This window comes from Clinocottus analis, unplaced genomic scaffold, assembly GCF_023055335.1.
Source record: "Clinocottus analis isolate CAN_PGR_092001 unplaced genomic scaffold, fCliAna1.0.p SCAF_17, whole genome shotgun sequence".
In the NCBI taxonomy this organism is placed as follows: domain Eukaryota; kingdom Metazoa; phylum Chordata; class Actinopteri; order Perciformes; family Cottidae; genus Clinocottus; species Clinocottus analis.
The window spans coordinates 15045553-15072760 of record NW_027175898.1 but is presented as its reverse complement, the minus strand read 5'-3'; the positions used below and the strand labels follow the sequence as shown (position 1 = coordinate 15072760).

Below are 27208 nucleotides of genomic sequence, written 5' to 3'. Positions count from 1 at the left end.
AACCTCATGAATACACCGTGAAGAGTGAGTATATGTACAGTTTACACATGTGTGTGTGTGTATATATATATATATATATATATATATATATATATATATATATATATATATATATATATATATATATATATATATATATATATTGCCTCTGCTGCTTTTATTTGTTACTATTGAGTCGCCCACCTTTTTGAAAGTGCAACGAGATCCCTGGAATATCCCTTTAATTCGTGTAATCTTCATCTCGTCTCATCTCTGCGGATCACAGTTCAGACTGAAAGCAGGAAATATCGGTACTGCGCCTTTAAGCAGCGGGGCGGTGTGCGTGCGCACATGCGTAGACGCGTATAGTAGGAGGTCGCGCATGGCATCTCTGCTCTCGCGCCCGCTCGCGCGCTGCTCTGCCGTCCTCTGCCGCTGGGTCGCTGCTGCTGCTGCTGCTGCTGCTGCTGGTGATGCCGAGCGGAGCGCGGCGCTCGTGCGTTCCCGTGTGCGGTTACAACAAACCGCATTTCCCCGAGACTTGAAGGCGAATGAAACGGGAGAGGAGCGGCGGGGTCGAGAGATGAGGAAGGTGGACAGCCCGAGCCCGAGTTCCTGCGCGCGCGGACAGCTGTAACGTCGGCGGTTACATCAGAAAGGTGAGCGTTCAACTGCCACTAACGGACGGAAATATCCCCCTTTTTCATCAAGCCCGGGACCACTTCTCCTGCTTCTGATGCTGCCGCTGCCGATGATGATGATGATGATGATGATGCTCTAAACGCAACCTGCGTGATTTTCCTCCGGTAAAGGCCAGCTGTCTGCCTCTCTGTAGTCGAGACGTCAGTGGGAAATGAAAAGATGCAGGGTTGCCATTGTTTGTTACCCCCCCCCCCCCACATCAAAAAAAAAAAATGATATACGGGCATCACGACACATCATTCATGCCCATTGCGGAAATAAGGTAAATAGGCAGTTACATAGCCAATATGGCTGCGTGTGCGCTGCCTCTCCGTCGCGTCAGAAGTGCATGTTTAAAGTGTTGCAGGATGAGCGGCAAAGGTTCGTGTGTACACCGAGAAGTGGGTGATATCAGCGGGGAGGAAGGGAGGTATACTGCGGTAAGCGAGGAGTCCTTAATGTTGACTCGCGTCAAAAAAAAAGAAAAAGGATGTTGTCATTACCCGAAGCTGAAGGTGCGGTTACAGTGAAATGCACCTTGCGTCCTCTGATGATTAGCACACAGTGTGTTTGTGTGCGAAACAAGATCTGATAGCACAAATAACGAAGGGGTTTATTATGAGTATTAATGTGCAAATGAGTGAATGCAAAAAAATCCCATTAGCTGAGCTCTTTATGAATGATTCTGCTCTGTGCCTTTGAATGTGCTCTGGTGTGTGAATTAATTTCGTTTATGAATTATTAACAACTTCTCTTCTGTTTCCTTATCTAACATGAAACGATCAACTCCTGCATTCAACTCATTCATCCCCCCCAACACACACACACACACACACACACACACACGCACACACACACGCACACACAAACACATTGCCTTCCAATGCAATAGGCCTGAGTTGCCTACTCATGAATTTCTGCAGTTACTTCCCAGGCTGAATATTTACAATGAGCCATTGTGTTATTCTGCTGACATGTGTCTGTTGGCTCTCTCTCGCTCCCACTGCAGAACGTTTTCTTCCCTTTTCCTCCCAAGTGCAGCGGTGCTCCTCTGACATATTATCTATATATATATATTAAAAAAAAAGAAAATACAGCGCGGTGTTGCCCATTTAGGGCTCCATTTAATATGCAATGATGCTGACCAAGTGTTTTCAATTTGCCATCATGACCCAAGTGAATATATCAATCCAGAGTGAGTTATTGCCATGATGCTTTTGCACACTGAGCTGCAGGACAATCTGTATTAGAGCGGTTACATTGCCGTTTATGTTAGCACACAGGGTTTTATAACAACAACACAATAATTAGCAACTCTTTCAGTAAGCAACTATGACAAACACGCTCTGGTTCCGGCGTTTCTCTTCTGTCTCTTTACGTCAAAGTCAATTCAATGTTTTTGGGGTTTGGATTGTTCAGCCGGGGAGAAAAAACAAGACACTCAAAAGATGTCACCTTGAGCTCTGTGGACGGTGATGGTGATGGTGATGGATGCAATGAAAAGCTATTGTCATCATCCATTCATCTTCAGATTATGCCATTTGTCTATTAAATAGTAAAACATGCTCGTTATAACTCAAGGTGACGTCTTCAAATGTCTTGTTTTGTCCGATCAACTCCCTGAAACCAGGAAATATTCAAATATGTGACAGAAAGCAGAACTTTCACACATTTGTGAAGCTGCAACCCGCATCTTCTGCTTAAATAATGACCCAAATCGTTATAATATGGATAATAGTATTCACTGACTAAGCTTTGCAGCTCTGGTTCACTTAATGTATATAGGAGGAGGATGAAGAGGAGCAGGCCTGTCTGTAGGAGAAGAAGAAGAAGAAGAAGAAGAAGAAGAAGAAGAAGAAGAAGAAGAAGAAGAAGAAGAAGAAGAAGAAGAAGAAGAAGAAGAGGAAGAAGAAGTGTGGGTTCCTCAGGGCAGCAGATTCTTGGTTCCTTTGCTGATGCTTGGCTGATTCCCCCCCCCCCCCCCCCCCCCCTCTCCCATTACAGTGAACGCACCCTGAGAACACGCGTGTGATGCAGACATGTCCTGGGCGCCCGGCGCCGCTCCCTCATTGGCCGGCTGTACCGTTAAGCGCTTCCTTTACGGCTTCTCTGTCGGTGTCACTAGCCCACAGGACGCAGTGGCCACCGAGCGGGACGTCACGCACAATTATCATTTGCACAGACCACGGGGGCGCTGGAGTGTTCCCATCCAGCTCAGCAATGTCTCCACGGGAAGAGAGAGAGATGCGGCACACATTGAGAGTTAATGAAGTGCTTGAAGGAGGGGAGAGTGCGGGAGGTGTTGATTACTAATTCAAAAGTCCACTCGTGTCAGCGAGCAACGGCGTGTCTCTCTCTCACGGTGATGGTCAAGTCAGAAGACACCTTCACTAACTTTTCCAATCTTTCTTCTCTTCACAGGGTCGACGTTCAGGGCTTCGCTTTGTTTGACGTTCAGCCAGCGACAGGTAAATATGACCTCCTAATGTAATATCATGAGGAAAAAGATGTGTGTCTGTGATATGTAGTCTAAAAACAATTAACATTATGCGACTGTATTGATGCCATTATTAAACGTCTTTATTTCATAAGAGCACAGAGTCACAGTTCAAATACAACTGCTCATCATTTAGCATTCATTCCCCTTGAATAAAGGACTTGTGTCACGTGATCAAAGAGTCCTGATGACACGTCTTAAAAAATAAGAGTGTATGAAATGAGGAAACCTGCATTGTTTCAAAGGGAATTTGTCTTCCACAGGTTTTAAAACAAAAACAAAGAACGGTCTTTGAAAACACTGAAGATGAATCTGACGTCAGAAGAAAAGTTAAAGTTTAAACGGCTCAATAGAAGTGGAGTCTTTGGCGTGACAGAGATGGTTTGTTCCTCCATCAGGAGGATTAAAGTCTTTGATGGAAAGATTCATTTTTAGACGGCGGAACGATGAAATCAGTTTTATAATCTTTGTGCAGTTGGTTTTACAGTAAAATACAGATTGTCAACACACTTTAAAGGAATGGTTTGACATGTTTGGGAAGCTTTTTCTAGCTTAGCCCTCTGATGTAAAACCACAACCTAGTGTAAGGATTAAACAAATTAGATATAATGTGCTATTACTGGAGCTTCAGAGGTGCTGGTAGGAGGATTTTGCTAATTGTCTCTAGCTTTACATTTAATATCCAGGACATGAGAGTGGTATCAACTCCCAAAATGTTATTTATTTAAATGAATAGCACATTTCAATTTAGGAAACACATTTATTTTTGCAATATATTTAACTAGATCCCACATCGCTAATATTTGAATGAAGTAAAACAAACTGACAGATCAGTCAAATTCACAAAGGTTTTATTGTACCACTTCCAAATAACTGTTAATTTCACCCCTATAATTTGTTCCATCATCTGAGTCAACCAACAGCCGTGTAATCTATGTATTGAACAGCCGGAGTGATGATGACTAACACCGTCCTTGACGTCCAGGCTGAAGAATAAAGATGAAGGAACAAACTGTTTCCTTCTGGTTCAGGAGCACATTCAAGATGCAAGATGTTTTTACTGTCATATGCACAGATAACATTATTTTATACAAGGAAAAGCTTATTTTGCTCGGTCCTAACACAAAATTACAATTAACAATAAATAAAAATGTGTGCATTTTAGCAGAAAACAAAACATTAATGCAATAACTATTTTTAAAAGATGATCATTTATGAGCTTTAGGTAATCATTTATGTATAGGCGTATCTCAGAAAGGTTGAAAATAGGTTGAAAATAGAAAACAGGTTGAAAATAGGCTGAAAATGTTTCAATTCCACTAATGACACACACACACACACACACATATATATATATATATATATATATATATATATATATATATATATATATATATATATATATATATATATATATACACACACACACACACACACACACACACACACACACACACACACACACACACACACACATATATATTCATATATATGCGTATTAATCATCTTCCCTTGCAAGGTTCCCGAGCTGTGTTATTAACAAGCAGGCGTCTGACCTGCTCTGCTGCTTGATGTGCCACAGAAATGATCGAGGAAGGCAGTAAACGGGGCAAGGCCATGGTGGAGAAGAGACAGCTCTTCATGGAAATGAGTGAGTGGAAGTCGACTGAGAGAAAATCTCTTTTCACTATTCACAGTCCGCCGCGGCTCACGGTCCATTCACACGTCACGGCATCGCTCCTTCCCCCACACAAAGACGGCCGACGGCGTCGCAAACGCACTTCCTGTCTTCCATTCGATTCGAGCATTGATTTGAGATCCTTCTCTCTTTCTGCTTCTTTCTCATTACGCTTTTTTTTTCTTTTCGCAGGAGCTCAAAACTTTGACGTCATCAGGCTGTCGACGTACAGGACCGCCTGCAAACTCCGGTTCGTGCAGAAGAGATGCAACCGTAAGAGGAATACAGATTTCTCTCTGGTGTCGACCGTGACACAGAGACAAACATTGGTTTCCAACATAGAAACAGTCTGATCTCTCCCCTCCTCCCCCTCCCCTCCCCCGTCTCTCTGTCGCCCTCCTTCTCAGTTCACCTGGTGGACGTCTGGAACATGATCGAAGCCTTTCGCGACAACGGGCTCAACACGTTGGACCACAACGCCGAGATCAACGTGTCCCGGCTGGAGACCATCCTGTCTTCCATCTACTACCAGCTCAACAAGCGGCTGCCCACCACGCACCAAATCAACGTGGAGCAGTCCATTGGGCTGCTGCTCAACTTCATGGTAGCCACCTACGACAGGTAAGGAGGGGGCCGGGTTTCAGGGCCTCAGAAATGAAGCCATGAAAACGGACACATGTTGCAACAAACATACATCTGCCTGCGTCCTCCCTCACACAGGAAGACACAAGAGTCGTGTCTCATTCAGCCGAAGTCCTCCCGCTGATGTTCCACTGTGTCTCCCTCCTCTTCGTATCGGCTCTGAGCTCAAAGCGACCCGGAGCTCAGACGCTTCACTATCGACTGTGAAGCTCTCTCTCATTATTGTACTCTGCGTGCTAACATTGATCGGCCTCGTCCATCCATCGACCCCCCCCCCCCCCTTCCTCCTCCCCACGTTCAGCTGGTTTCACTTTTATCTGCAAGGCCGCTCTGGTCTCTGCTGCCGTATCTCTGGGAAACTCGGTGCAAGTGACCGTCTGCGATCGCGGGGAAGCGGGTTATTCCCGCCATCTGTCCCTCGAGGTGGAAAGTGAATGAGGCAGAAGGGTCTTTCGTGTCCTCCGTTACCTTTGCTCGGAAAAAACAGAGCTAAATGAATCCCAAATTAAACTCTCTTTGGAAGTCGGAGAGATTTGAAATGGAGGGGGGGGGGTGTCTTGAGGCGGCCTGACCTGAATATACCGCGTTAATCTGTGATTTCAGGCTTAGTTCATGATTCTTTTGGACATTTTACACACTACTGGATACAACATCCCCAAAAAATGCAATCAAGACGTGTGCAGTCAAATGTGTTCTGGCATGCGCACTGTTGTGTAATATGTTAATCTTTGTGGCATTTTGGTCTGTTTTCATCTCAAATCTCTGCAGAATTCTCAGGTCAGATGATCATCGCGACGTGTAGGATTTCTGTGCAAAGTGCAAACGCGACACTATCTTTTATTCAAGCGAGTCTACTGCATGGGACAGCTGTGGGATGATATCATGAATCCACCTTTTCTCTCTTCTTCACAGTGAAAGCCACGGGAAGCTGACGGTCTTCTCAATGAAAGCCATGCTGTCCACGATGTGCGGAGGGAAAATTGTGGACAAACTACGCTGTGAGTCTCCTACGAAATATGCTAATTTTAATTAGCTTGATTTTTCCGAAATCTTGATGTCATGGCTCTTCGTGCAGTCGCTCGCATCGAGCACACGGGGGCGCTGTTGCAACACGTATGCAGAATTAATCTGTGAACATAGAGTACACAGACTGTGTTTATCAACACATTCACAGATATGCCTGCAGCCTATTTTGTACTTTTTTATTTTCGCTCTGAATAGTCTGACATGTGCCGTCTCTCAGATATTTTCTCGCAGATCTCCGACTCGAGCGGAGTCATGATGTTTGCAAAGTTTGACCAGTTTCTCCGGGAGGTGCTGAAACTCCCCACCGCCGTGTTCGAGGGCCCTTCCTTCGGCTACACGGAGCACTCGGTGCGGACGTGCTTCCCTCAGCAGGTACGAGGAGGATATCTGACCTCTTGACCCCGTCTTCCTCCTCCACCTCTTCTTAACGCTCTAATCGTTTACACGCCTCGTTTACTACCTGCTTGTGTGTGTTTGCATCCAGAAGAAGATCATGCTCAACACGTTTTTGGATGTGTTGATGGCAGATCCTCCCCCTCAATGCCTCGTGTGGCTGCCGCTCATGCACCGACTCGCCAATGTTGAAAATGGTGAGATCTGAACTCTATTTATAGTCACAATCAACCTCCAAATGGATCTTCAACATTGATAAAAACTGTGAACAACTCGTAGACGTCTGAAACCAACAAGATCTTGTTTTTCAGTGGTGGAAAGGAACTGCGTGCCTTTACTCAAGTAGATTAGATATTCCTTTATTAGATATTTGTTTATTAGTTCCGCAGTGGGGAAATTTGCAGGTTTACAGCAGCAAACATGGCAAAGTGCACAAAAGAGACAAGTAATGTAAGTAATAAATGGTAGAAAATAGTGAAGAAAAATCTACAATACTGTATTATAATTAAGTACTGTACTGCTGTACAATTCTATGCTACTTTATACTTTTATTCCACAAAAACAGGGTAAAATATTGGACTCTTTACTTGAATACATGTGTTTTTTTAACTCTGTTTGCTAGAGATTTAACAGAGTAAGTAACATTTGATCCATTTATGTGCTGTAGATTATCCAACAATATATAAAGTACGTCAAAGGTTATTTATCTCCACCAGCGGTTACATTAAAATCCCGCTTAAGTACTTTTACTTTAACACTTTATTGAATCTAGCTGTTAATACGTTCATACTTTTACTGAGCTGCATTCTTAAACGTAAGACTTTTACTTGTATAAGTATATTTACATTATGATGTTGCACAGTTAGTTACTTTATTAAAATACATAAGTATTTCTTCTTTTACAAGAGTTCACACGCTAAGCGAAAGCTAAGAAACTTCTGGTTTCAGCTTGTTTTATGTATGTTTTATGTCTTAACAGTGAATGTATGCAACAGTTTTTGTTTGTAAGATAAGATGCATAAAGCAAGGTCAAATAAACATTAAAAGGTGCGTAAAATAAAAGTAGAAGCAATAAAAGAGCCCCTCTTTGTGAGCTAAGTCGTCTCTGTTGTCTTCTTTTTGCCGCCCAGTCTTCCATCCGGTGGAATGTTCGTATTGCCGGAGCGAGAGCATGATGGGTTTCCGGTATCGGTGCCAGCAGTGCCACGGGTACCAGCTCTGCCAGAGCTGCTTCTGGCGCGGCCATGCCAACGGGCCCCACAGCAACCAGCACCAGATGAAGGAGCACTCTTCCTGGGTAAGATCGCTCTCTCTCGGCTTCGCCGATCAATCCCAGAGTCAACATCTCAGCGAGAGCGTGCAACACGGCGGACTTCCCCGTCAGAGGGGTTTCATTTTGGCAAATTAAGTTGCATTGAACTCCTCCTCCTCCCTCCAAAAAGCTTGATCATCATGTTATAAATAAATCTAATCTAAACAAGGAAAGCACTGGATCCCAAATCCAATTCACATCCCACTTGATGTTTGCACAGAAGAAAACGACTCAGGATTGAATTACACGCCTGTGTGCATAAAACACAAACCGCTGTCTATAATATTTAAAAACAAATGGTTTAACCTGGCAACTGTTACTGTGGTGTCCCTGCAGAGGCTGACGATAACCTGACGGACACTTTTCGTTTTGTTCCCCGCCCTCCTCGCAGAAGTCTCCGGCCAAAAAGCTGAGCCACGCCATCAGCAAATCTCTGGGCTGCGTCCCCATCGGAGAGCCGCCGCACCCCGTGTTCCCCGAGCAGGCCGAGAGGCCGCAGGAGCTCACCCACACCGTGTAAGTGCCGCCCTCGACAAAAGCACCCGTTACCGCCGCTCGTGTCATTAATGAGGAGGGGAAACCCAACTGATTTCTTGATTAAAACCTGCACAACGGTGGCTCCCGTCGTGTAACCGCCTCCCATCTTTTCATTTCCCGCCCCGCGAGCGTCGAGAGCGACGATCTCGCTGAGATGTCGAGGCCGTGATTATTCACTGACGTGATATACTGCGCGGGTTCGAGCCCGCCTGCTTGCCCGCCGGCGAGCAGAGCCGGCGTCCCCATCAGTCTGTCGGCAATGAAACGGGGCGGATAAATCTCGCACTCCGGGCTTTGAGGCTCTTGGAAGTCATTATAGGAAATGCATTATATTCTGCTGCTGTCTTAAACCCTGCACACTCATTTACATTTCAGCTAGGGGAAGAAAAAAATAATTTGGGGACGATTTCCATAATCAATTCCACATTGATTGAGACACATACATCCGCACGTGTCCCCATCGAAGAGGTCACTTCATATCTTTCTCATCATCCTCTTTTTTTTTGGCGCTTTTTGTCCAAAATCAAACAACGTTCCACGTTCAAACAGTGATTTCTGCTTGTTCGCGGCGTTAAATAGGATCACAGGAAATCTCTCAACTTACTTCGTGGCACATTCCATCACAACAAAAATCCCTCCTCATATTCATATTTCAGTCACGACCTGGAATCTAAGCCGTCTGCATATGGTTTCGCTTCTGGCGAAGTGTCAGTGAGTAATTGATAGCGAGCTGCATGAGAGAGAGAGAGAGAGAGAGAGAGAGAGAGAGAGAGAAGAGAGAGAGAGAGAGAGAGAGAGAGAGAGAGAGATGAGAGAGAGAGAGAGAGAGAGAGAGAGAGAGAGAGAGAGAGAGAGAGAGAGAGAGAGAGAGAGAGAGAGAGAGAGAGAGAGAGAGAGAGAGAGAGAGAGAGAGAGAGAGAGAGACCACCTCAGTGAACGCTGAGAAAAATAGAAAGAAAAAAACATGCTCGTGATTTCCTGTTTTTTTACGAGCGTGAAAGACGCCGTCATCTTTGAATCAGTCGTCACATCCAGGCTCTGCCCTGCCGGCGGGGAGGATGGAGGATTTATCTGCATTATGCCGCCAAACTTATGCATTCAAGATGAAGTCAACATTTGCATAACGTTACAATTCATCACAACGCGGAGGATCAACTGTCGACCTCGCTTGGATTTACCCGCGCGGCGCCGCATCCCACAAGTAGATTAATCGTGATTTGAAATAACATTTTGTGGCGCAAACTTGGTAGAATTCAAGGGACTTGTTGTTGTGTGTTCCTTTTCAGACTTTAATGGACAAAGTGCATTCTCATGCTCTCGCAGATGGCATTTTCAAGGATGCTGGCATTGTGCGCGTGTGTTTGTTCACTGACTTTTAGGCTAATGGATGTGCGTGTTGACCCTGACACGTTTGAATGTCCCTTTGTCTCCATTGTTAATTGTCAGTGTCTCTGTCTTTAATAACAAAAAAACTCTATTTTTGCTTCCATATGTTTTTATTTGTGTGTGGCGACAAAGTTATATAGCGCCTTTCATCAACCCGCGCCGTGAAGAGGATGTTTCCTAAACCTGACAGCCGTTCAAAAAAAGTGTATTCATCGGTGACAGCCGCTCTCATTTTTGGGCTCCGATTTAACGCCTCCGTATTTAACTGCTCACGTCTTCAAACTGCAGCACAGATTTGATTGGAGAGTCTTTATTCGGAGTCTTATTTTGTGTACACGTTGGTGAAAACATCCACGTCATTGGTAGTTTGGAATACAGCACATCCTTTTAAGATCGAGCATGAAGAAACACTGAGCCTGGCTCTCTTGGAGAGCAACAAAATCCACCTATCGGCACCTTGAAAGCTCACTAATACACATGTTACATTTTGTGTGTTCGATCCAAGAAAAGAAATGTTCAGACTCCAGGAAGTCGGTGCACAAATTGTGTTTTTCTGCGAAGATTTTGTCAACTCCAGACTGAACATCTCAGTTGTCTCCAGGCTTTATGCTAAACTAAGCTAACTGACGCCGGCTGTACCTTCATATCTACGTGGTGAAGCCGTAGAATTAAAGTTGAACTATTCCTTTAACAGCGTACTGAGTGTGCATCTCACTGCTGCTCTCTCTCTGAAGCCACGAGCCGAGAGGAGGAGCCGGCACTAATGCAACACTTCTCACTCGTTAACGGTCCATTTCAGAAATATTACGGGTGAATACGGTCATTGTCTACGCCTCCCATTCCCGTGATAATTTCCCCCCTGCTGGCGACAGAAATCTTCTCTAAAACTGGATCCCGCAGATGATTAGTCACAGGAAACTACAGAGCCCAATATTCTGTTCTGCATTGACATCATTTTATTGGTGATTCATAAACGGAGAGAGAGAGAGAGAGATGTGTGCTCTTTATTTTTAAAAACTAGTGCAGCTTCTTGCCCATCCTGAGGAATGTTGTGTGTGACATCTGTGAGCGCGGTCTCCCAGGTGTGTGTGTGCGTGTGTCTATGTGTGTGTGTTTGTGTGTGTGTGAGGCTGACGAAGCCACAGTGAGTGAGTAATGATGGCAGAATCAGGGTAGAGAGTCAGGTTGGATCAAAACTCCCAAACCGAGCGGACACGCGTCACCTAGTTGTCCAAACCGCTCACATCCTCCACAGACAAAAAGAATCTCTCCTGAATCTGTTTTTTATTTAAATATTTACCGACATCTGAAAAGCAAAGACTAACAGCAAGCTGAGCTGTGGTTTTTTTTCTCTTCCTCCACTCAAAGCTGTCTTGTGGATTTGTGTTTTTGGAGAGGAGTTGCAGGTTTGGGATGTCTCAGGAACTTTAAATCTATCGCACAGCTTCTTAGCATCAGACTTAGTGCCGCTTCTGCCAGAGACTTTAAACACCGAGACCGTGGAATAGTTAGAAATAGGCATCTTAACATACTTTGCATTAATGTGGAGCACACACTTTACTGTCAAAAGTGCAAATTTCCACGAAGAAATCCCCAGAAATCAATTTTTTTGTTTTAAATGCCTGTCCATCTTTCTATATTCTCCTGATCAAATACCAATAAAATGGAGAGAATAGACATGTTGTTCACTTCCCTGTGAGCGTGATTGTGTTTTTATGGTCGAAGCCATCGGGGGAAACACGAGCAGCTTCACCGGTGGGAGAGGATGCTTCACGTTAGCATCTAATTGTTAGCCGGCTGAGAGCGGCTGAAGGCGTCCATTCATTCGATGTTTGTCCGACATACAGTGGATATGAGTGTATGAAGCCCCCCGACAGACTCCCCCTCTCCCCACGTACTCCTGCCAAGTGACAGGTGCAAGGAAAAGGGTGGCACATTGTCATGCGCCGCACGCAGGTAGCACGAGGCTTAGCGCATTGCAGGCTTTGATCTTTTTTAGTGCCTAAATGTTGTGTCAAGTCACTCCGGTTTGACCTCTGAGCCACCGGCTGAATTACCGGACTCTGTGTGTGTGTGTGTGCGTGTGTGTGAACAGTCCAGGGCTGTGGATGCTGACGTGATCGAGTCAGGACGTCTGTTAGAATGAATCCAAATCTTGGAGGGAAAGTAAAGTACTTTTACGTAAGAAGAAGAAGCCCGTCAGATCCACAGGAGTTACATCGACGTTGCTTGAAAAAGGGATGATGATTATTTATAGAAGGATTTTGCTGTGAAGAGCTTTGACTTATGTAACTCGCTGAAGGTAAGAGGAAGAGTCAAGGTGGATTCAAATGCAATTATAGCATGGACTGCATCTCTGTCAGGGATGAAGGAAGAATATGGCTTTTTTCTTTTTCAGAAGTTGCAATGGATGTATTTTAAGTGGCATTTCCCTAATTTCCAGTGTGTATTCAGGTGTCAGAGAGCGGCGAAAAGAAAGAGTCAGAGCAGTGAGCTTCAGAGTTAGAGAGAGAGAGAGAGAGAGAGAGAGAGAAAGAGAGAGAGATCCACTCGTCATGGAGTCATGTGACCCGCCGAGTTTCCTTGGAGACAGCAGCGGTGTAGTACATTGAAATGCTCGCCTGCTCAGTTGAGGGCAGATTAGGCATCTGGAAACAGCAGCAGTTGGATGTATTTTGCCAGCCGGTCAGGTGGTCCTCTCCTCACAGAGGTAAGTGTGCGATGCCCCGGGTGTCTCCTCTTCTGTCTGCACCCTCAGGGGAGATTATTGTATTAAAAGAAAAAAGGAAACATTGAACTTGGGGTTTCTGTGCAGGAGTGTAGAAAGCAGCATGTGCAGGTGTGAGCGGTTGACTGTGTTTGTATTTATCTGAAAACGTCAGATTATTTAGCAGGACTGCGTTGTGATTCATGAATGAGTTATGCAGGAGCGTCCAGAGGGGAATTTAAACCAGTAAATAATTGCAACGCGTCTTGAAAAAGAAGCCGCTTTTAACCCCCGCGAGCCTCCAAATGCATGCAGGGGAATATGTGCTTTAGTTTATGAACAGCTAAACAAATGATTTGAGTTTAATTAATGATCCAGAAACGATGCAGCTTCTCATGCACTTATTTTTAGAAGCGCAATAACATACAGAAGAGCGAGCGTGTGTGTGTGTGTGTGTGTGTGTGTGTGTGTGTGTGTGTGTGTGTGTTTGTCTGCTGTTGGCAGACAAACACTCTGTGTCTTGTGCTGATAACAGTTATTCCGCGCAACGTGGATATAAATAGTTTGATTTTGTGCCCCCAAAAAAATGCTGATTGGACAAATAAGCGTATCGCGCACGCCGAGCTGTTCAGTGCTTTTGCTTTGTTTATGTGATAATGAGTAAATAAAACTATACAGAGTTGTGCAGATTGAGGAGACGCTACTACTGGAGATGTGGAAATCAAAAAGGGAGATGCTCTGCGAAGCGGAGAGAGCGCCTGAGCGATATATATCTGGGTGCGGGAGGTTTTTCGGGGGCCAGATGGACCCCATCACTTTGTTTATTCTCACAAATTAGCTCCCCCACAATGTCACCTTTCCCAAGTTCCTCACACAGACTTCCAGTTTAATTAGTTTCCTCAGTCTGCTTGTTGTTGTTGTTGTTGCTCATGTTAATTAGGTTGAAGCTAATAGCCCCTAAAAACATTTAAATTCCCGGGAAAAAAAAAGAAGTCAATTATTGCGTTAACTCAAAGACCTCCTCTCCCTCCCGCCTCCTCCTCTTCCTCTCTTTTTTGTACGGTTGCGTTAGATTGAAGTCAGGATCGCTGATTCATGAGTACTAATAAAATGCAAATGCCCTCTACCCCGTTCCCCCCCGGTGCCGAGCGCCCGCGGGCCTCTGCAGCGCAGCATTAAAGACCTCTAATCTTGTCTTTTAGTCAGCCGAAACCAGCGGCCGACAACATGAACGACACAATGCTCATGTCCTCTGGGACACCTACTCCTACCAAAAGGTAAGCACCCCCCACCCCTCAGGCAATATGTCTTCTGAAAGATTTCTGATTAATCCACATCATTAGTTTCCTTGAAAGATGACACAATGTTACACACACACACACACACACATGCATGCACACATGCAAAAATACACTCTTTTAATCCCACGTAGCTCGCTCAGAAAAGGTGACAGATCAGTGGAAATAATGAGAAAATCAGACGTTACAGTTATTTGTTCCCTCGCACTCGACACGCATCTTTTGCATCCGAGCAGCAGCAGCGGCGTGCGCCCTTGTGAGTGTATTTTTAGAGAAATGTGTTACGCTGTCATGAAGCCAACAAGCCCTCCTGCTTTAAAAAAAAAAAAAAAAGGGTTGATTTGACAAATAGATTATGATAGAATTGGAGTCTGGTCTTGTAATCGGATAGCTGGGCGAGAGCGGCTTTCATTGTCCTCTCGTTCCAGCCCCGCTCAGTTAAAAAGGTCGCCTCTATTATTATTTGCTCCCCGTTGGTTATGAATTATTGTGGTTATGAATGATAATGGAGAGCACTTTGAGGGCGGCTTTAATGGATCTGCACTCGGCCCTGCAAGGCTGCGCCGGGTACATTTCCCCCCCATCCTCCTTTGTGTACGGTATCTCTCGCTTCGCATCTTTCCGGCAATTTATGTTTGCAACTCGGGACTTCCCACGGCAGTGTTAGAAGGGGACGAGGCGGTAAAAGAGAGAATAGACGTTGGCACACCAACCGTGTTTTTAGATCTGGTTGTTTTGATTGAAATCCAGACAAAAAGACTTTGGGAGAGAATTCAGAAAGTAAATGAAGTCTGTGGCGTTTTCTTCCTCCACTTGCGCTCCTTATGGGCCGGGATATCAAACGATACTGAAGGGCAGTGACGCACACTGCAAAGAAAACATCATCACTGCAACACTGAACCTTAAAAATGTGAATCTGTTGAGGTCACGCCGACAGTTTCCTCTGTTACATTCAAAAGTGTGATTATCTGACCTTGCTGTCATATTCCCCCCCAATCTGTTAGCAACGCTAACAATCGATAGCAGATTAAGTTTCCTGCAGGGGGGGTGAACCAGCCTCGTCTAAAAGAGGGCCGACGCTATCAAGATTATAGAGGGTCGGGTTTTGGAAGGAAGCTGACGAGACAAGGGGGACACCCGAGGCGGTAAACGATGCCTCCGTTGGAGGTCAGCGGAAGTCGTCACGTGTCGCTAAAGCTCGCGCGAGAGAGAGTGGAGGGCGAGCGCGCGTCTCTCCAGAGGTTTTGTTTTCACCGTGGCGGTAATGAAGGAGCCTGATAACCTTTGTCTTGACATTTTGCTCTGTGAGTCAGTGCTGCTTTGGGAAGATGTCATGCACCGAGGATGCTGCTGCCTGAGGGGAGGGAGGAGGAGAGGCGGAAGGGAGGAGGGAGTAGGGGGTATAACAACTACAAAGCTGCCATATTTAGGGCAGAAATTGCGCATTAAGCTACCGTGACGCTTTCCAAAATAAGTTGTGTTGAGAGTGAGTAGGTAGGATGCTGGAGGAGGAGGAGGGAAGGAGGAAAAAAAAGGCTTCACTTCGGTTTTGGTTTGGAACAGAAGGGCCGGTTCGATACCATGCCTCCTCTCACTGTGCCATATCCGGTTTGTAAATATGAATCTATTATTATAATGACCTCAAGCTTTAAGCTCAGCCTGCTGCTGAATAATGCAAAGCTCCTTGTTGGGGCTCTGCCTCTCGGTTCAAGAGGTTCAACTTGAGAAAGCTGCCGTCCTTGTTCGTTGACCCTTTCAGATGCAGAGGAAAATATAAAGTACAGAACACCTTCGTGTCGGTGTGTTGTCATAGTTGAAACTGAGTGAACTCTGTTGGAGAAGAGGTGGGCGTCGTGCTTCCAGTCTCCATCACCGTCTGCTCTCCGATACGGTCGGCTCTGCTGACATGGCATCTGCTCGCTCCCTCCCACCTCTCTGTTTCTCTTTCTCTTTCTCTTTCTTTCTCTCTCTCTGAGACAATCGCTCACCACAAGCTCATCCTCCAAGGGCGAACCGCAATTTATTACCTGTTAGTCATGCAGAACCACGGCGGCGGAAGATAAAAAAAAAAAAAAGGAATTTGCTGTGCTTGAGCTCGGTGAGTTTTAATTCAGAGTTAAACTGAGAGTTGGAGAAATGTTGAGTCAGTTTAATCAACTTAATGCGTTGAGCTCATTGGACTCATTTACATGTAATGTAACATGACTAAATACACAAAGTGTACACAAGATGTGTATCAGTCCCATCAGAGACGATATCCAAAGCATCTTTTAAGGCAAATCAGTTAACAAATTAAATATCTAAAGATTTAAAAGAGACAAGAAATGTCAGATAGTTTGAAAACTTAAACTGTCAAGCTTCGATTATCCCTTATTGTCCATAAGACAGTCCATCCAACGATATGGTTGTAATTATATACTCAAGTATGTCATCTGTCTTTAGATTGGCATTAAAATTCAGCAAACAGCATGCCCTCCATCATGACATCTGCAGGGAAAGTCAGCAACAAGATGCATCGTCCCTCCAGATGTTACACAGATTTTGACCTCTGGCCTCTAAACGTTTTGACCTTCAGTTCCTTCGCCATCAGGCCGAGCAGAACACGAGTGTTTGAGAAGCATAATGTGTCACGTTTACCACCGCGTGTCCGTGATTTTGTTTTGTGTGCATGGTTAAAAAATAAATAAATGCTGGTATTTTCCACTGTGAGACAAAAATAAAAGTGTCTAGGAAAGATGCCAGTTCAGGACGGCTCGAAGGCGGTTAATGCATCTTTGTCCAAAACCCGGAACAGACCGTCAAGTGGTGCCAGGAAAAAAAAAACTCCCCTCGATGGAGCAGCTTTTATCCCGATGCTGCCCAAACATCCAGACACACAGACCTCGCTGGGTCACAGCAGCCCGCCTCCTATGCGCTAATGTATAACTTTAAGTTTACACAAAATAACCCTCAGGCTCTGTCGAGGCTTTGGCCCGAGGATGCGTGTAAATTATTGAGCTCGCGTCCCGTTTTGCAAGACGTTTCCTGACAGCCTAGTGCAGAACAACTGATTTTTCTTTCTTTTCTTTTTTTAAAAATCAGGTGGAACTATGTCATAAAATAAGTCGAATGATCCAAAGAGTTTTTTTTTTTAGATATCATCACTGGGCTTTGAAACAAGCGCGCGAGGAGCTGAAGCAGCTAAAATTATCTCATCACACAGGCAGCTTTTTAAAAAAAGAATTTCATCTGCTTTGAGAAAGATAAGATTTAAATGCAAAAGTGGTTCAAAAAAGGCCGGTTTGCAGTGTGTTTAAGGGCTCGGCTCTCTGTGCTTGTTGATGCAGCGCCGGGTTTTGGAGCCAGATCGGGTTTAATGGTCTTAACCTTTTGGAAACCGTGCACGAGAATCCTCCCGCTCCCATTTTAAGTCCCAGCATGCCCCATTCAGACAATCTATTGACATAAAATATGTAATTTTTTCCATTTTCAAACTGAACGACAGTTTTTTTTGACTAAAACTCCGTCCTAACATTCCAAGACTTTGTTTTATTGTGGTTTTTGTTGCAGATTCAGATTCTTTAAGTCCTAATCTTTCCAAAAAGGTGTCTTATTGACCACTATAGGTGGCATTTTTTGGGACATCTAGCTCATATCATGCTGGATGTTCATAGTTATGATCAAAATATCTTTTAAAAGTGATCGTTTTGCAGACATACATTTGTTTCCCAAGACTTTGCTAAACGAATACACAATAAATACAAGTATTGGAATTAATTTGGGGTTCCTACGACGACTCAAACACAGGGGAAAAGAGGTCCAGAGACAAAATTGGTTCCACAGTTTTCAACGGGTGCATCGTCGCTCCGGCTCCACATCATCTTTTCTTTCACTCTTCATTTGCAGACCCGCCAGCCGAAAAAAGGGGACGGCATATGTCCCCGTCATACGCCACGCCCATTTAAACGCATTGACATTTCCAGTCGGCGATGAACGAGCGTTTTGGCACAGTCACAAATGCTCTTTATCCGTCTCGGCTCACTGTTACGACCAATTATGTGCCCATCAACACTCGGTGTCAAATAATTAAGGTCACCTCAATTATAAAGTTTGACATAATCACTTTGACTCGGCAAACTTTTCCCTCCTTATGTAAGATGTTTCATATTAGAGTGAGTGTCACTGTGTGTGTGTGTGTGATGTATTTCTCCCTCTGTGACTTTGGGCAGTGTCTTGGAGAGTCCCAGTCGGCTAGATGAAGAGCACCGCCTCATCGCTCGCTACGCCGCCCGCCTGGCAGCCGAGGCGGGCAACTCCACAGTGAGTGTCTCGCGGCGCGGCCCCGCGGTGGGCTTCAGTCGCACATCTCGTGTTTCGTTTGACAAGTTGTACTCCAGGCGCTTCATTGAGGCGCAAGAGAGCTTTTTAATGCTGGGGCTGCGGCGTGAAGGCTACTCACGCCGTCGAGTTAGACCATGCGTCACATGTGTCGCTGCAGTTTTACTTGAGCTGATTGCTTAAAAGTCATCCCCTGTGGACAATCTTGTAGACTCATTTTTTGTATTATGGTGATGGATAACCAACACAGAAGCAGTGTGTTCCCTGTGAATAAAAAGGATAACTGGGAATGTGGGTTAAAGTGAGTAGACATTAAACAGTGAGGTCAATTAGATAACATTGAGCTGGACGACACTGCTGTAATCCAGTATGAGAATGATGGACTCTGCCACTACTCATAGAAACTACTTAATAAAGAGATAATCAATTACATTGATCGTCGTTAAAGACTCAGAATTTATGGATGAGAACTTTAAAGACTTGGAAGCAATAAATATTCATGATTAAATAAGCACCATAAAGGAATCTTTGATTAAAAAAGCAGATGCTTTAAAAGTTCAGGAGAGAAGTTACGACTCCCAAGGAACAGTTTTATGTTCCCGTAGCGTTTCTTTGGGTTCATTTCTATTTGTATTTTACATTCTTTTATATGTTGGGATGGAGGAAATCTTGCTGTTAAAGCATAAGTTATATTACGTCTCCAGAGAGGCATTACTGCTCATCGTTGTCAGAAGGAAGCGTTTGGTTGTTTTTATTAATGACATTCTGATTTTGTGTTTCAGCAACAATGTCCTCCAACAGATCTGGGTTTCAACTTAGATGCCAATAAGCAACAGAGGCAACTGATTGCCGAGCTGGAGAACAAAAACAGGTAACATGTTTTCTCACAATGCAGTGCTATTTTACTGATGAGAGGTGTAAAGTAACTAAGTATTATTTGTTAGTCTGAGTTGTACTCAAATAGAGTTTCTTGGTATCTGTGCTTTACTTAAGTATTAGTATGACACTTTATTCTTTTATTATATTCTTAGAAACAAACACTGGTCCTAAAACATAAAGCATCTTTGTCTGTTCACTGAACGACTTGATTACCTCACTCAGGGAGATCCTCCAGGAGATCCAGCGGCTGCGTTTGGAGCACGAGCAGGCCTCCCAGCCGACGCCGGAAAAAGCTCAGCAGAACCCCACGCTGCTCACTGAGCTGCGGCTCCTCAGGTATTGTTCCTCCACCCATAGACGTGTGCTGAGCGAACCAGGAAGTCAAACCACTGCAGGGCTGTTGCATCAATGCGGGCCGGACTTTTGAATCGGCTTCACCGGCCTCAACGTGTGCGTTTGTCACGACGCCGAGACCCTCGGGTTCAGTTTTTGGAAGAGACTCAACCTGAGAGCAACTTTCTAGTTTGTAAGTAAATTATCTCCAAATCTTTGCTCTCAATTAAGAAATTGCTGTCCAAAAAAAAAAAAAACGCTCTCAAAATGAATATTTGCTCTCTTTTTTGAGAGCTTTTTTTTTAGCGTTTTTTTTTTTTTTTAGCGTTTTTTTTTTGGAGAGCAATTTTTTTATTTGAGAGCAAAGATTTGGAGATAATTTACTTATAAACTAGAAATTTGCTCGGGTAAAAAAGACACAAATCTAGAGGACGCGATAGCAGCACTTGTTGCGCTGAATCAGCAGCCGGATGGCAACATTGATGTAATGTTTCATACTTCAATGCTGCATATTTGCATTTATTTAGCAGAACTACAGATGAGTTTGAACTATACTTTCTTACTTTTTGGCACGTTAAAGGGTGTTAGACGCACGGAAATCTAATTGTACGTTGTCTTAAAACATAGTTATGCAACTATTTGTTTATAACACTTGGGGATACATTTATTCCACTCTTTTTGTTCTCACAGTTCGACTTAAACATGTCTAAAAACATTGTCCAGCTCAATGGGACTCCGGTTTATTATGCTGTGCTGTGATGTCGCCTTCATCCAGTCAGCGCAGAAAACAGAGCATAGGTGTTCACAGTCTGCAGATGTTTGTTTTAGAAGCTTGACAAAACAAAACACAGCTTTTCAAAATGCAGTTCTCATCGTGAACACCAGAGGGCGATATTTACAGATGTGTCAACCTTAAGTTACCTTGGAGCGGTCAGGTGCACCACAGGAAATAAGACCTTTCGTTGGTCACAAACATTGATGTTGACCAGTAGTGCAGTTACAAAAAAAACATACAGTACACTACAACACTACAGTCGAAGCAGCTTGCTAGTTAAATGTGTGTTATTGGGCGGAAAGCTCTTTTATACGCTCCTATAGCGTAGCTTTTTTTAAATAAAAGTATGCGAAAACTGGAAAAAGTGGCGGAAAAAATTGTGTGGGCCAGATTTATGAGTAAATTAAACACATTGAGGCCTTTTTAAAAATGTCCACTTAACAAATAAGTGTGGCATAGTGAAAAATTGGGAAATATAGTGCAGCGTCTGTGTCTGATCCTCGACTTATTGAACCCTGAAGTCAATCTGAATCTGTACAGGTACCTGAGGGAATACTACAGTAAATATATGACTTTTGTAAAACACTTTAAAGACACTGTTCCCAAAAGAAGAAAGGGGTTTCCCATGACAATTAGGCTGCAATGTTTTGTTGAGGAGATAAGAGAGAGATGAGGTCCAAGTCGGACGTCCTCGCCTGTGTTTCAATGTCACTCTGCCCCGCTGCTGCAGACACAGGAAGGACGAGCTGGAGCGGCGCATGTCGGCCCTGCAGGAGAGCAGACGGGAGCTGATGGTGCAGCTGGAGGGACTCATGAGGCTGCTGAAGGTAAGACCATCACCTGTCTCCACAATCACTATCAATATCCTCGGATGGTGCATAAACACAGACCCACTGTCCCTGATTTAAAAAATGGCATTTTAAAGGTTTTGTCTACGCTAATCAAGTTGACATGATTGGGTTTGAAAGCTGTGCTGGCGTGTTTGAATGGAATGAGATGTTGACATGTTTGATTCTTTAAAATCAAGACAGAAACCCCTTTCTCCTTCTTCTCCTCCTTCTTCTTCCGCTGCTTTAATTATGTCGCTCTCACTCTCCTTGCTCTCTCTCACTGCTTACCTTTGCTGGCTGATAGGATGAGGAGCAGAAGCAGGCTGTAAGTTGCCTTTAATTCAGTTTGCAAGGCTACAACACCTGGCTCTAGTCTCAGCACTTAGCGCTAAACTCCTCCATCACACGGATGTGACTGAAGGAAGTTTCTGTAATAGGTTTTAAGAAGGAGGATAATAGGATTCATCATCATCTAACTGTGTTACGACGATCTCGACCTCGTCCTCGCTGGCACCGTTGTGGTTTAAAATCTGTTTTCTCAGGTCCTTAGTTCAAACAAGTTGAGAGAACTGTGTTTTTTTTTTATTAACGCCAAAATATCAGGGACCTGTTCCTTTCATCTGCACTAACAACCTCCCGTCTAAAGTGACTGCAGTCTGGCCGGCCATCTGCCGCCTGGCTCCGAGCCATCGACCTGGAGGCTGCACCAGTCCCAGAACCGCACAGTGATCCTTTTTCTCTGGGAGATATATCTCTCATCTCGCCCACACATGGTTCTCATTACCCCCCTCGATGCAGTAAAGGTGCACTACAGAGAAACAGGGTGCCTAGCCAGCCAGTACAGGGACATCCAGAAGGGTTTCTTGCAGTCAATCCTCTGTTTTTGTTTGTTCTCCCTGAAAGGATTATGGTCTTTGGGTCACATCTGTGTCTGCGTGTGTTTTTAATTAAAGAAGCAAAGTTTTAGAAGCGAAAAAAGGTCATCTCGTCCCCAAAAAGCTGCAATCTGCGACGGCAATACGGCGTCTTCTATAGAAATGCGGTTGTTCCAGAATTGGCTTTGTTGATTTTGAAATAAATCTGATTGTCTTCCGTGTTCATCAGAAGCCCAGATTCACTAAAAGCTTGACTATCCAGTCGGTCATGAAAATAACCAAATATGTCAGGTTATTGGCCGGCAAAAAGATGGAGATTAACATTAGTTAGCTCGTCTTTTTGCACCTGCACCTGCACAAGGATTTCTTGCAGAGAGAGACCCGACTATACTCTCAATATATTATGACGCTATGTCGGTTAGCATAGCTTAGCATAAAGACTGGAAACGGGGGGGAAACAGCTAGCATGGCTCTGTGCAACGGTAACAAAATCTGCCCTCTAAAGCTCATCAGTTTTCATGTTATGTCTCTTTCTTAAATCTGTAAAAAATTAAAACTGTGCTTCCGTATGTTCAACAGTATTAATCGTTCGACAGGAACGTAAATAAGCATTTTCCCCCCAATAATGTCAGCAAATGCATCATTCTCAGAGTTACATCTTCAGCTGCCGATGCTGTAACTCTGCTGGATGTTTTTATGTTGCAGTCCCAGTCCGGAGGCTCCCCTCATTCTTCCCCCAGTCACGGGGCGGGCTGCTCCATGCCCATGCCCATCCGCTCCACCTCGGCCGGCTCCACCCCGACTCACACGCCGCAGGACTGCCTGGCGGGGGTGGGCGGGGACGTGCTGGAGGCCTTCGCTCACGGTGAGCGTGCACCCAATGCAAAAAGTGTTTATTAAAAAGCCCAATCTATGAAATATATAATATGATATGCAGGAAAAAATATATTCTGCAGAGACTAGAAACTGTTTATTTTTTTCTAGGTGTACCTAGAAATCTTCGGAACGATCTACTAGTTGCTGCTGACTCGATCACAAACACCATGTCATCGCTGGTGAAAGAGCTGCACTCAGGTTCGTCTCCACCAGCTACTCTCGACCACTTGACCCTCGTTTTACTGTCAATTGATTAGTTTAAATGAAAAATAATATTCCTCTGGTACTTTACCAAAGCTATTTAGTGTTATGTCCCAATGTGCTTACAGAGCATCCCTTCAATGTCCAGTTACGTTTGAATATCACGGCATCGAGTAGAGACAATACATTACATTTATACTCATGATGCAGACAGTGATGCCTGAGAATAAACAGTATAATTATTTTGATCATTAATGTTGTTTTTTTTTCTCATTTATTTGGAAAAGGTGATCCTTTAGAAATCTTTTAACGATCAGAAGTAGGTTTCAGTTTCATGTTTTGAGTCTCTTTCATCCGCCTTGGACTGTTTTATTTTTTCATCAGATGATATATATATATATATATATATATATATATATATATATATATATATATACACACACACACATTTGAAATCACTGAAATGTGGGGTTTTGTTTTTAAAGTTGACGACGTGGGCGTGGAAGAGGAGACCAACATGAGGAACGGAGGGGACAGAGGTGAGGCCGATGCTAATAGTTTCCTACTTTAATCGCTCAGAGACACTTTTATAACTATAACTTTTATTATATACTCACACTATCTCCAGTATGCCACAACAGAATGCAGAATTATTTCTGTTCATCATAAAGACAAACCAAAACAGCTTTTTTCAGCTTAAAATAAATGAATAATAAATCATTCATAGATAACGTAGTTTAGAAGCTGAGAATCACTGTGGTAGTAATCATTTTATTGAGATTAGAAGTTACTTCTCCTGTTATTTCCAGATATGAAATCAGCTTTTTACTGACGATGGGTTAGAATATCTTGTTGTTGTCAAAGATACAACAACAGTTGATTAAAAAATTAAATTAACAAACATTTTAAAGTGTTAATTATCCAATTATCTATTTTAAAAAAACATAGTTTTGTCGAGATAACAAGATAATTAACCCGCCATCACGAGAAAACAACCCGTTTTTAATGTATCTTGGGAAACAAACAGCTTGTTTTCTCGAGGTAATTAACCCCTCGTTCTGACATTCTGAGATAAGGTGATGATTATATAGAAACAAGTTACCTGTTCATCTTCTGAAACTGAACAAAAAGTAGTAGCGCTAATAATGACAGCACTCACATTCATCACCCTCCATCCAAAGCAGCGCAGCACCATTTATTGTTGTTTTGTGTGTTTTTTTAACAAATTAATTCAAATTTGCATGCGTCAGCAGCTCTAAATATGCTCTTCTTTGTGTGTATTCAGGCACATTGAGAGTACAAAAGCACTGAGGACGGACGAGCTAACACCATTCCACCCTGCAAGGACATCGAGTCGTCAACTGGAAAGAATCAGTAACAACAACAACAACAACAACAACCCCTGGCATTAGCACGTAGAGTAATGCATGCTGTAATCTAAAAGGATTTCACTATGTGAAATAAAAAAAAGAAAAAGAAACTCTCTTCACACCTTGCAGGTAGCAAGATGTGTCTAATTAGCGAGTGTGTGTGTTGTCCTGTAAACAAAAACTGCTGTAATTAATTAATTAATTAATGATTTCCCTCATGACTGCTAAGGAATGGCTCGCTGTGCTTTCTCGCCCCAACTGTTCCACTGCAGCAGATCATTGTGTGTGTATATAAGATACTGTAAACACATGACCGCCCGAGGTGAACAACATGTTCCCTGTTCGTGACTTGGGTATGACTGGCACTAGTGTTTTTCCTTTTTTTTAAATTTTTTTTTAATGTATTTATTTATTTTTAATCATTTTTGCATGAAGTTGCACTCATGGATTTTGGGTTTTGGTACTGTACCCATGCAACGCCAGCTCTCTCTTGTGGGTTCACGACGACAGCCGGCGAGTCAGAACGTGTGTTTACTGTCACATTCATGTTCTGAAGTTTGTTCAAAAAAAAAAAGTCTTTGAAGTTCGTCAAAGCAGAATTCTGGATATGCTCCAGTTTCAGTGGATCATATTTTGACTTTTTGGGGAAAACACATATTCGCCTACTTGCTGACACCAAGAGGAGATCGATACCATTCTCATATTTATGTTATTATGCTGGACCCTGAACGTGGTTAGCTTAGCCTAGCATAAAGACTTAAGACAGGAAAGATCAGCTGTAACGTAAAAGGGACTTCTTTGAGTCCTCACCGTCTACAGGAAGCTAGTTTGAGACTTAAATGATGACCGTCCGCTAAATATGAAGCTTCCACTAGCAACCATATTGCTTAGCTTAGCATAAAGACTGGAAACAGCCAAAAAATACACCTACCAGCCCTTCTAAAGCTCACTAATGAACATTTTTATATCTTAGGTTGTTTAATCCGTAAAAACAACACAATGTAGTTTGACAGGATTCTTTCTTTTTTATTTTTTTTTTACAGATTAAACAAAGGAAATATAGCCAGGCTAGCTCTCCCCCCTCTGTTTCCAGTCTTTGTGCTAGGCTAAGCTAAGCTAATGCTAGCTCTCACACACGTGAGAGTGGTATCGATTTACTCATCTAACTTTTGGCAATAACAGTAAATATGCTTTCTTTTAATCTTTAACAAAAAAAACAAATCATGTAGAAATGAGTTGCAGCTCTTGTCAAGAGACGGATATGTTTTCATGCTAATATTATTTCTGTGAATGTGTGCAGGGATTTCTGTTATGACAGTAGGAAGACGCACATAAACAACATATTCCTATTCAGACAGTAACCAATGACAGCTGTCATCCAGAATACTGCGTGCATGTAAACACACACACACACACACACTGAGTCACATACTGTACTGCTGCTACTGCGCTCTCAGTGAGCCACCCGTGCAAATTAGAGGGCTGTGCAATTAAGTGAAACCAAGGGGCTGCTATGAACACAAAAGAATGAGCCGCGTCTCATTATTTCCTCTCCGTGAAAACTTAACTGAACACACCGGACGAGCTGGCAGCCGCAGTAATATTGTGATGTTTAAGTAGTGATGAATTAGCCATTGAGCTGTAGTTGTGCGTTACAAAATGGACTCCTATACAGTATGTGGGGGACGTGAGCTCATAGTAAGTAAGTAGGAAATGCTTTGAGAGCTTTATTTAATCAATGAAGGGACGTTGAAAATGTTTATGTTGCAATGAAGGTCGGTGCTCAGGGACTGCAGAGATTTGGTGGTGTCATTGGCCTCAGACTGAGAGGTTAAAGGTCAATGACGATTACAAATGGAGGGTTTTATTCCTCAACATACTCCCACTCATCCACAGACGAAACCCCGCCTGTGATACCTGTCGTGAGATTGAGTTGAAACTTCCTCAAGTCGTACATTTCACTCTCACACCACCAGTCAATTTGTCTGTTTTTTTTTTATTTTTTAAATGAAGCAATTGAATGAATATGGAGAGGAAAACCTCAGCAAGTGATTACAAACTGGGTGTATAGAGCTGGTTATTAGATGGAGAGACGAGTTGCTATTTGGTGAAGCATGTTGTCGGATATAGTTTGATGCGTGTGTGTGTGTGCGAAGTTGTGTCTTTCACGGAGACGCCGAGTGTGCGGGTTCGTCAACCAATCAGAGAGGATGTTCATGTTGAGTCAGGTCAAAGTTACCTTCACGGTTTTGTCTTCTAGTTCAATGTTTTTTGTTTTGAGATCTGTACAGTAAGCCCATCCGAGAAATATAAGCCGAGTTTAAGGTTTCAACGACCTGAAAAAGAACAAAAAGAGGCTCCTCTTCTATCGCCATTTTTAAATGTGATGTTTTTATTCAGTTCTCCGTTCTGCTCTTTGTTATATTGTTTCGTATTAGTGGCGTATAATCAATGTGATGAGTTGATCAAAAAAACAGCAACGGAGCATCACGTGCACACTCGCGCTTGCGTAGTCGCCCCAATATAAATGAACACGATGAAGTACTGTCATTTCAAAAAATCTGTGACCGCTGCTGTCAACATGTTTGGTTTATCCTGTTAGAAAAGGTGCAGAAA

The 27208-nt window shown here is 43.5% G+C and overlaps 1 protein-coding gene across 8 annotated transcripts; it reads left to right on the top strand.

The window, feature by feature from the left end:
• The first annotated feature begins 351 nt into the window (after positions 1-351).
• On the top strand, positions 352-24742 carry dtnbb (dystrobrevin, beta b). Of its 8 annotated transcripts, none has more exons than XM_068580965.1 (20): positions 352-638; positions 3082-3128; positions 4740-4808; positions 5028-5108; positions 5243-5456; positions 6390-6475; positions 6721-6875; positions 6988-7093; positions 8027-8193; positions 8600-8724; positions 14041-14115; positions 18345-18435; positions 19236-19324; positions 19555-19668; positions 21171-21267; positions 21575-21595; positions 22851-23010; positions 23130-23219; positions 23708-23761; positions 24508-24742. In XM_068580965.1, the coding sequence occupies exons 3-20, from the start codon at positions 4742-4744 to the stop codon at positions 24531-24533; spliced, it is 1818 nt and encodes a 605-aa protein (XP_068437066.1). In that variant the 5' UTR covers positions 352-638; positions 3082-3128; positions 4740-4741; the 3' UTR covers positions 24534-24742. The 8 variants fall into 8 exon arrangements, with proteins under 8 accessions (XP_068437066.1, XP_068437067.1, XP_068437063.1 ...); XM_068580966.1 differs by having other exon boundaries at positions 4677-4808; XM_068580962.1 differs by lacking the exon at positions 352-638 and having other exon boundaries at positions 6991-7093.
• The last annotated feature ends 2466 nt before the right edge of the window (positions 24743-27208 follow it).